The sequence below is a fragment of the Vulpes vulpes genome, chromosome 9 (genome assembly GCF_048418805.1).
Source record: "Vulpes vulpes isolate BD-2025 chromosome 9, VulVul3, whole genome shotgun sequence".
Lineage (NCBI taxonomy): Eukaryota > Metazoa > Chordata > Mammalia > Carnivora > Canidae > Vulpes > Vulpes vulpes.
Genome location: NC_132788.1, coordinates 106,722,278 through 106,732,700, shown reverse-complemented (window position 1 = coordinate 106,732,700; position 10,423 = coordinate 106,722,278). Strand labels below are relative to the sequence as shown.

Sequence of the window (10,423 nt, the reverse complement as noted above, 5' to 3'; positions counted from 1 at the left end):
CATCCCGCCTTGGAGATTTCTTTTGGAGGAGTTTTAAAATTACAAATTTAATTTCCTTACTTGCTATAGGGCTGCCTGGACTTTATACACATAGCAAAAATAGCCTTTGGAATCCATTAAAGGGGTGTGTGACTTGGCAACATCTCCACCTGATGAGCTCTTATAAGTTGATAACAATACCTGCCATAAAGGGGCGCCATAAATGGTTAGTGAGGTCACAGCAATTTATTTTGACTTTATTTACCAAAGGCAATGGGGAGCCATTTAAGGATTTAGAGCAGGGGAGGGAGGCGGTCACAGTCACCTTTTCATAAGATCCCTCTGGGGCCGTGGTGGAGACAGATAAGGAAGATGGAGGGTATGGAGACCTGAGGCCCAAGGCTACGACCAGGGTCCAGCTGGGAGAGGCAGGAGGTCTGGCCCAGGGTTTTGGGAACAGAGTCAAAGAGAATAGGAGCAAGGACAAGGGGGAATAAACTGAGGTCAGAGCCTGGAGGTACTGGGAATGCCCGGTTGGTGGCTGGACCTGCGGTGGGAGGTGGGGGTGGTGTGGGGAAACGTGGGGAGGCATGGAGTTGACAAAAATTTGTCCAGCTCTTATTTTATTATTTTTAAAATTTCATTATCATTTTTTAAAAGACTTTATTTATTTATTTGAGAGAGAGGGAGAGGAAGCATGAGCAGGGGGGAGGGACAGAGGGAGAGGGAGAAGCAGGCCCTCTGCTAACGGGGCCTGATGAGGGGCCCAATCCAGGAGCCTGGGATCATGACCTGAGCTGAAGTCAGAGCCTTAACCAAAGGAGCCACCCAGGCGCCCGCAGCTCTTCTTTCATTAGGTGTCGAGCCCTGTTCTCCAACAACCCCGACGTCGATATTATTATTGTCCCAATGGTGAAACACAGAGAGCCACATGGGCAGTCCCTGGGTCCCGTGGGACTCCAGACCACGCTCCCCGCACATCCCCGCCCCCACCCCGAGGTCCCGTCCCCCCTTGCAGACCGGCCGAGCAACCCCGCCGCCGGCTGAGCCCACCCTGGGCCCCCAGCAGCCTGGGGAGCCTCCATCCCGGGCTTCCCGCCCCGCCGGAGGCTGGGGACTCTCCGTGCAGGGAAGTGTCGCTGCGCCCCGGGCCAAAGGTCCCGGGACAGGGACCGGGGACAAAGGACAGGGCTGCAGCAGCAAGGCGACCTGCCGGCGCTTGATCCGGGATCTGATTGGCTGGCAGAGGACCGGACCCTACAACTGAATGGCTACGTGAAGCCCGGGGGCTCCTGTTGATTGGCCGAGAGGACAAGCTTGGCGGAATTAGCATCTTAACACCGATTGGCTGGGGGAATCCGGCGGCTGCTGCCTATTGGTCAGAGTTTAAACGACCGTCTTCTAATTGGCTGCTGGGTCTGCTCCAACCGCGCAATCAGCTCGGGCTGGAAGGTAACCCTTTAGAGCCTGCGCCCCCGGGCGCCGTGACTCGCTCTCCCGGCCTCAGTTTCCCTCCAGGTCTCAACGACCGAGGCCTCTGGCCCCTCAAGTGTCTCATCTCGTCCCCACAGTCCCCCGTGGCCCGCAGCTCCAGGCCTCCATCCACCCGGTCGGCTCGGGTGGAGCCACTAGTTCCCCGAAAGCAGGGAAGCCCCGGGCCTCAGTTTCCCCGCGCGCCGCGGCAGGCCGAGCCCCCCGCCCGCCCCCAAGCCGCGGCACCTCCCCCTCGGGGCGGGGCCGTGTCACGTGCCGGGAAGAAAGGGCCCGCGGCTCGCCGAGCGCTCGGGGCGCCCGGGGCGCGGTGGTCCCCGGGGAGCGTCATGGCAGGTACGGCGGGGGCCGGGGGGCGGGGGGCACCGAGGGGCGGCGGGGGCGCGCGGCCCGGTGCAGCCTGTCGCTGCCCGCAGCTCCGGAGCCGCTGTCCCCGGCGGGCGGCGCGGGCGAGGAGGCGCCGGACGAGGATGAGGACGAGGCGGAGGCCGAGGACCCCGAGCGGCCGGCTGGAGCGGGAGGCGCGCGCGGCGGCGGCGTCGGCGGCGGAGCAGGAGGCGGCGGCGGAGCAGGCGGCGGCGGCGGCGGCGGCGGCGGGCCCGGGGCGGCGGCGGGGGCGGGGGCGGGGGGCTGCGGCGGCCCGGGGGGCGCGCTCACCAGGCGCGCGGTCACGCTCAGGGTGCTCCTCAAAGACGCGCTGCTGGAGCCGGGCGCCGGGGTGCTGTCCATCTACTACCTGGTGAGCGCACGCACCCTCCCATCCCCGCGGGGGCAGGCCGGGGAAACTGAGGCCCAGCAGGAGCCCTTTTGGCTGGGCGACCCCGTTCACCCGGCGCCGGCTGCAGGGGGGAGGTGAGCTGAGGACAGCACCGCTCTCCCCGCGGGCGGCGTGACTTTGCTCAGCCTCTCCACATCCCAGTGTCCTCGTGCATACATTGAGATTTTTTTTTCCCCCTCGCGGGGTTGTATGAGGATTAAGTGAACACGGCGCCCAGCGGGGTGCCTGCGACCCCTTGAGGGCCTTAGGGGTTCGTTGCTGTTGCTGTGAGTCTGTGAGTGGGAGCAGTTTATGGACCGAGCGCTTGCTGCGTGCCAGGCTGTGCTCGCGGAGACCCCGTCCCTGCCCTTTGGGGGCTCACAGTCCACTGCGGGGTGGGCAGGCCCAGAACTGGGCGCTTTCAGCCCAGGCCCATGAGGACTGAGAGTGGACATGCAGGTGCTGGGAGGAACGAGCCTGGAAGGCTTCCTGGGAGGGATGCTGTGGGCGGGACGGGTGCCCAGCCCTGGGGAGCAGCAGGTGGCAGGTGGGGGCCTTGGTGGGTAAGAGGCTCTGGGCCCAGCCAGGCCACTTTGCTGCAGGGAAAGAAGTTCCTGGGGGACCTGCAGCCCGACGGGAGGATCGTGTGGCAGGAGACCGGGCAGGTGTTCAACTCACCCAGCGCCTGGGCCACCCACTGCAAAAAGTTGGTGAACCCGGCCAAGAAGTCTGGCTGTGGCTGGGCTTCTGTCAAGTACAAAGGCCAGAAACTGGACAAATACAAGGCAGCCTGGCTCCGGCGACACCAGCTCCACATGCCCACAGCTGCTGCCGACGAGGTGCGTCCTTCGGCCTCCCGAGCAAGCTCTCCCTGACTCATTGTAGCGCCAGGAGTGCCCCGAGTGAGGACACTGGAGCTGGGGCCCTGTGGGATGAGCAGGAGTTTGTCAGAGCAAGAAGGGAAGAGTTTTCGGAGGGAGGGGGTGGCACAGCAACGCCAGGTTGGTAGAAGCGACCCAGCGCCTGCAGACCCAGGATTAGCCGATGCAGCTGGAGGCTCACATGCCTTAGGTAGCTGAGGGGACTGGAGACATTGGCAGGGGCCGGGTGGACTTAGCCAAGCACCCACTCCGGTCCTAAGTCGTGTCCGTAAGTAGAATGAAGATGATCACAGTCCCCGCATGTATCAGATAGGTGCGTCTGGCTGGCAGGTCCGGAGCCTGTAGGGCCGCTGGCAGGCTGGAAAGAGGCGGGGAGGACTCGGGCTTTTACCCTGAGGTGGGTGGGAGCCCAGGGAGGCTGTGGGCAGAGGCTGGACGCACCTGACTCACGGGCCCACGGGTGCCCCCTGGTGGCCGCTGTATGCAGCACAGACGGGGGGCGAGGGGGGCGGCTGGGGACTGAACTGGTCCGGTGGGAGATGATGGGGTGCACCATCCTGACAATTGATGGGGGAAGACGTGGGCAAGTTTTGGCTGATTTTGAAAGTGGATCTCTCGGGAATTGCTGCTACACGAGACGTTGGTGTTAAGGGAGATTTTGTTCTGAGCAAGCGGATGCCTGGAGCTGCCCTCGGCAGAGGTGCGGGGATTGGGGAGGAGCAGGTGTGGGGGACAGTCGGTGGAGTGTGGCCGAGCTGCGTGAGGGACGCCCCGGAGCCCCCCCGGCAAGGAGGCCTCCAGGGTCAGCTGAACCCCGAGTCTGGAGCTGGTGAGGGGTGCCTGGAGACAGGACTGTGGGTGTCATCCTGGCATCGACAGGGGGAGAGCAGAGGAGACTGCCCCCGAGGGGTCCCAGCCTGGGCTCCGAAGGGGTGGGGGGTGGGAAACCGAGGGTGCCGGACAGCGGGGGAGGAACCCAGGTCCCTGAGGAGTTCCCAGGGGAAGGGGGGACGGGCCAGTCGGTCCCTGCAGCAGCGGGGAGGATATGTGACTGTTGGATTTGGACCCTGGGAAGTCGCCCCAGCAGGAGCAGTTAGGGGAGATCAGGAGGAGAGATGGTTGAGAGCATCTGGTAAATAATCCCCTAGGCACGGGCTTGCCCCGCGAATTGGGTGGGCAGGCGGCGGGCTGCTTGCTTTGCAGAGATTCTCCCTTCTCCCTGATGCCCCCCCTGTGCAGCTGGAGGCCAGTGTCTGGTTTAAAGACGAGGAGAATAGAGCTCAGGGAGCTTAGGGCGCTTGCGGGAGGCTGCACGCTGGGAGAAGGCAGAGGCCAGGTGGGCCCCTCTGCCAGGCGCTCAAACCTGCGCTGCGGCTGAAGCCTAGGCCGCTCCTGCTCGCTCCCGCCCTCTGGTGGGCATCCGGGGCGGCGGCAGGAACCTGGGGCTCGGCGGAGGCGTGGGTGGGCCGCGGTGGGGGGGGCGGCACCCAGCTGAGCGTCCTGCGGCCCTCCCCACCCCCACCCCACCCCACCAGAGCCCGGCCAGTGAAGGCGAGGAGGAGGAGCTGTTGATGGAGGAAGAAGAGGAGGAGGTGCTGGCGGGGGTCTCCACGGAGGACAAGAGCCGGAGGCCACCTGCCAAGGGACCCTTGGAACCTGCCCACACAGGTAAGAGGCCCGGGTCAGGCCTGGCCTTTTTCTCCGCGTTCCCAAGATGCCTGGCTGACGTCCTAGCCCGCTGCCTAATTTCTTTCCCACGCTGCCCAACTTCCATGCTCCCTGTAGGATTTCTCTGCCTCAGTGCCTGTTCCTTTGGCCCCCTGCCTGCTTCTCTAGGTCCTCACCTGATTTCCTAAGCCCTTCATCTGGTATTTTAATCTTCTTTTTTTCCTACTTGTTAACCCGCCGCCCGATCTCAGTTCTGCAGCCTGATTTTTCAAGCGGCCTCTGGAGGGTTTTTTTTTCTTCCTTGGGCAGCCTGGTCTCTATTTTCCAGTTCTGGGCTGGGAGGGCTTGATTGCTGCCCTTTCCCCCTTGCCCCACATCCTGCAGAGGCCGTTCCCCCTGGGAAGCGGGTGGAAAACAAGATCCGGGTGCCTGTGCGGTACTGCATGCTGGGCAGTCGAGACTCCGCCAGGTCAGACACGCCCTGTGCCCGCCACGCACACGCACGTGCGCGCGCACACACACACACACCCCAGTGTACACGCGCTCTGCGGGAGTGGGTGGAGCGGGGGGCAGGAGTAGGGTGGGCTCTGGGCCTCCCCTGTGCACAGCTGGCTCTGGAGGCCCGGGGAGCCAGCTCGGGCGTGAGTGCCTGAACTCTGGGCCCCACTGGCTCCCACAGGAACCCCCACACCCTGGTGGAAGTAACCTCCTTCGCTGCCATCAACAAGTTCCAGCCGTTCAACGTGGCCATCTCCAGCAACGTGCTGTTCCTGCTGGTGTGTGCCCAGCCGCCACCCTGTCCCTTGCGGGCCGAGGGCCAGGCCTGGGCAGGTGGCTGGGCAGCTGGGAGGGGTCCCTGGAATGGTAGCTCTGAGGGCATGGACCTGTCTGGCCTGTTCATTACTGGTATACAGTAGGCACTCAGTGTTGAATGAAGGAGGCTGGTGGGGCGGTCCTGGTACACCGCGAGGGCTCCGGCCCTGAGGATAGACATTTGGGGCCAGGCCACAGCCTGAGCCCTCTCCCGATGTCCATCCCCTCCCAGGACTTCCACAGCCACCTGACTCGCAGCGAGGTCGTGGGGTACCTGGGGGGCCGCTGGGACATCAACAGCCAGAGTGAGTATTTGGGGCAGGTGGGCAGGGGGGTGTTTGAGACCAGGTGGGCAGGGGGTATTTGGGGCAGGTGGGTATTTGGGGCAGGTGGGCAGAGGGGTGTTTGGGGCAGTGGGCAGGGAAGTGTTTGAGACCAGGTGGGCAGGTGGGTATTTGGGGCAGGTGGGCAGAGGGGTGTTTGGGGCCAGGTGGCAGGGAGGTGTTTGGGACCAGGTGGGCAGGGGGGTGTTTGGGGCAGGTGGGTATTTGGGGCAGGTGGGCAGGGAGGTGTTTGGGACCAGGTGGGCAGGGAGGTGTTTGGGGCAGGTGGGCAGGGAGGTGTTTGGGACCAGGTGGGCAGGGGGGTGTTTGGGGCAGGGGGGTGTTTGGGGCCAGGTGGGCAGGTGGGTATTTGGGGCAGGTGGGCAGGGAGGTGTTTGGGACCAGGTGGGCAGGGAGGTGTTTGGGGCAGGTGGGCAGGGGGGCGTTTGGGGCCAGGTGGGCAGGGGGGCGTTTGGGGCAGGGGGGGGTTTGGGGCAGGGGGGTGTTTGGGGCCAGGTGGGCAGGTGGGTATTTGGGGCAGGTGGGCAGGGAGGTGTTTGGGACCAGGTGGGCAGGGAGGTGTTTGGGGCCAGGTGGGCAGGGGGGTGTTTGGGGCCAGGTGGGCAGGGGGGTGTTTGGGGCCAGGTGGGCAGGTGGGTATTTGGGGCAGGTGGGCAGGGAGGTGTTGCAGGGAGGTGTTTGGGACCAGGTGGGCAGGGGGGCGTTTGGGGCCAGGTGGGCAGGGAGGTGTTTGGGGCAGGTAGGCAGGGGGGCGTTTGGGGCCAGGTGGGCAGGGAGGTGTTTGGGGCAGGTGGGCAGGGGGGCGTTTGGGGCCAGGTGGGCAGGGAGGTGTTTGGGGCAGGTGGGCAGGGGGGCGTTTGGGGCCAGGTGGGCAGGGAGGTGTTTGGGGCAGGTGGGCAGGGGGGCGTTTGGGGCCAGGTGGGCAGGGGGGCGTTTGGGGCCAGGTGGGCAGGGGGCATTTGGGGCCAGGTGGGCAGGGAGGTGTTTGGGGCAGGTGGGCAGGGGGTGTTAGGGCCGGGTGGGTGTCTACACCTTCTCCCCGCCTCTGTGCAGTGCTCACGGTGCTGAGAGCCTTCCCCTGTCGCAGCCGGCTGGGGGACGTGGATATGGCAGCCAGCATGGAAGAGGAGGTGAGGGGGGCACAGGGGGCCAGGGCGCTCCGGGGAGGGCTAGGGTGGACACAGCTGTTCTGGCCACCGGGTCCTGGGGGCTTGCACAAGTGTGCAGATGAGTGTGCGTGAGCCCACGGCCCTGCATGCTCTGCACAGGCAGCCAGCACCCTTCCCTCTGGCACCCGTTTCCTAGCCGTGCCTGGCAGGTAGTGACAGCCCAGCGAATGTTAGCTGCCACCCCAGTAGTGTTTTCTGACACGCCCACTGCCCGCTGGCACCCCCAGTGGCTCTTGGGGACAGGCGACTAGGGGTGGGTTCGGCCCACCTTTCTTGCTCCTGGGGCCAGCGCGGGGCTCTGCTTGCTGAAGCCCCGGGGAATGCCGGTCCTGCTCAAGGGCACACACGTCCACCCAGCTGTCCAACCATTCGAGTGCCTGCTGTGTGCCCAGAATTGTCCACGAGCTAGGGATACAGCAGTGCCCCCAATAAACTTGTGGCTTTGCTCCCTGACAGGTGCAGCTTTTTAACGTATTTGTTGACCGTGGCCCCCGCTGGCCCCTTTGAGGGTGGGCGCCGCTCTGTCTTGGTCCCCGCTGTGTCCCCAGGCCTGGTACACAGCAGGCGCGTCCGAAAAGCGGCCTCACGTGGGGACGGAGCTGGGCGGGTGCGCGGGAGGCTGGTTGAGCCCCGGCCTGGCCTGTGCCCCCAGATCTACCAGAGCCTGCTCCTGCGGGGCCTGTCCCTGGTGGGCTGGTACCACAGCCACCCGCACAGCCCCGCGCTGCCGTCGCTGCAGGACATCGACTCGCAGATGGACTACCAGCTGCGGCTGCAGGGCTCCAGCAACGGCTTCCAGCCCTGCCTGGCCCTGCTCTGCTGTGAGTCCCGCCGCCCCGCGCCCGCCCCTCCTGGGCCGCAGACCCTCCCTCCAGGCCCAGCGCCCGCTCTCTCTCCCCCTGCAGCCCCTTACTACTCCGGCAACCCGGGCCCCGAGTCCAAGATCTCCCCGTTCTGGGTGATGCCGCCCCCCGAGGTAGGTGGGGCTGCTGCCGGCGGGGGTCGGGGGGCGCGCCCCGGGCCTCAGTGTCTCCCGAGAAGCGGGAACAGAAGCCCTGCACCATCCGAGGTCCCTGAGGGACCTGGAAAGGCCTGGCCTCCAAGTGGGCCATCTGCCTTGCTACTAAGGCGGCCGCCTCCTCGAACCTTCGTCCCCACGTCTGTGCTGGGGTCACAGACGGGCTTTGGAAAGCCATCCTCGGCCTGTCCTGCTGTGGGCAGGGCCACGTGGCCTTGAAGCCGGTGGCAGCGAGGAGCCAGGCCCGGAGTCTCGATTCTCCCTTGGATTGTGGGCCCAGGGCACATCCGGTGGATGGGGTGCTGGAGGTGGCTGGTGGTGACCGGCGTGTGTCCCTGCCAGCAAAGGCCCAGTGACTACGGCATCCCCATGGACGTGGAGATGGCCTACGTCCAGGACAACTTTCTGACTAATGACATCCTTCATGAGATGGTGAGCTCACTCCCGGGCGGGGCGGGGCGGGGCCCCAGCTGGACGGGGGTGATACTGCAGGACTCCGGGGCGCCCAATGTGCCACATCAGGGCATGGGTCAGACTTCTCTCCTGCGGCCGAAACTCAAGTCTCGGATTCTTGCCCACCTCCTCCCTCCCCACACCGCCGCCAACCTCTTGGCTGTTCTGGAACTTGCTGGAGGTGCCCGGCCTCACACCTCTGCCCCTGCCACTGATTGTCCAAATGAAGACTCGTGAGGGACTTCAGCTGGCGCCCAGATGAATGTTTTCAGTGCCCAGGTCCCAACAGCCGTTTAAAAAGCAGCTAGTTGGTCACACCTGTGGGGTTGGGCTACACTGTGGCCTGGGATGAGGCTACGCGAGGGGGGCGGGGTTGCTCAGAGTCATGGGTGCCTCCCTCTTCGGGGTCCTTCCGCCCCCCCCTCCAGGGGCCTCCTGAAAGCTCCCTTAGTTCTCCCTGGAGATGCTCCTCAGCGGTCTCTCCGGGGTCCTGGGTAGCTCCTATATGCTGTATAGGCCTGGAAGCCCCATGAAGGGCGGCGGTGGTGTCTGGGCTGCTCGCTGCTGTATCCTGGGCACCCAGGACAGAGGGTGGGAGCAAGGGGGACCCATCGGCCCCCTGTCCTGTAGATGCTGCTGGTGGAATTCTACAAGGGCGCCCCCGACCTCGTGAGGTTCCAGGAGCCCTGGAGCCAGGAGCACACGTACCTCGACAAGCTGAAGGTAAGACTCACACCCTCAGTCTCCCATAAAGCCCTTTAGGAAGACAGTTCTTGGGGAGCCCCCCAATAATCTAACCCTGGGCAGCCTGGGAAATAGTGCTGACCTAATTTCTTCCGTAGAAAGTATCTCACCTGGCTTTTAAAGCTGCAAGGAGCCTTGTTTAGTCACAGGTGGATGGTGACAGTGACAGGGAACCAGTATTAGGATGCAGATGAAAGCATAAAAGGTCGGAGCAGCTCTGCTGGGCCCCCACAGCATGGGTGCTGCGAGCGAGGGAGCAGGGAGCCTGTGGAAGGGGCTGTGGTCTGGTCCAGAGCCTCAGTGCCAGCAAAGTTGAACCAAGCAGAGAAGCTGGTGCACTGAGGGGTTTCTCCAGCCCCCTGGCCCTACCCTCAGGGGACACTTAAGGGCTTGGTGGCCGCGGAGGGTCTTACTTCCGGCCTGGAAGTCCTTCTCAGAAGGCATTTTCAATTGCACTTGGGAGAGAAAGGCCGTTTTGCATGCTTGCTTGTTTTGTCGAAACTTGAGTGGCCACAGCTTTAGCTGCCATGGGTCCCCTCCACCCTGTCACTGGGCTGGTGGGGTGGGGGCGGCTCCCCACCCAGGTGAGAGCCCGGCAGGGAGGCCGCTGGGGAGAGAGCAGGATGTGGAATGTGCAGATAGAACCCCCTTTCCCCGCCAAAACCCAGAACATTCCACGAATGGGCCTCCTTTAAAAATAAAACCTCACTTTAGAACACATTGTGTACCTTGGTTAGTAAAACCCCTCTGCCCTCTGGGGGTGGAGTGAGGCCAGGACCACTGGGCACAGCCCTGAGGTGTCAGCCCTGCTCGTTTCAGATCTCCTTGGCCAGCAGGACACCCAAGGACCAGGGCCTGTGCCACGTGCTGGAGCAGGTTTACAGCCTTCTCAAACAAGGGAGCTGAGGCATCGCCTCCGAGGGCCTGGGGGGCCTCTTGGTCAGACTCTGAACCCCAGTGGTTCCGGCTGAGGAGGAACAGGTCTGGGGTTTTGTTTGCAGCTATGCTGCTGTCCCTCTGCAACTCAGCTGCGCAGTGGTTGGGGCGCAGACAATAAAGGGAGAAGCAAACATCCTGGGCGTGTGTGTCACCTGGGGATGCCTTCC

At 64.1% G+C, this 10,423-nt stretch overlaps 1 protein-coding gene across 1 annotated transcript; it reads left to right on the top strand.

The window, feature by feature from the left end:
- Positions 1-1,406: 1,406 nt before the first annotated feature.
- On the top strand, positions 1,407-10,389 carry MPND (MPN domain containing). The gene is made up of 13 exons (XM_072721737.1): positions 1,407-1,806; positions 1,887-2,209; positions 2,830-3,066; positions 4,644-4,776; positions 5,161-5,245; positions 5,456-5,552; positions 5,822-5,894; positions 6,987-7,063; positions 7,755-7,923; positions 8,008-8,078; positions 8,463-8,552; positions 9,204-9,296; positions 10,137-10,389. The coding sequence occupies exons 1-13, from the start codon at positions 1,800-1,802 to the stop codon at positions 10,221-10,223; spliced, it is 1,542 nt and encodes a 513-aa protein (XP_072577838.1). The 5' UTR covers positions 1,407-1,799; the 3' UTR covers positions 10,224-10,389.
- The last annotated feature ends 34 nt before the right edge of the window (positions 10,390-10,423 follow it).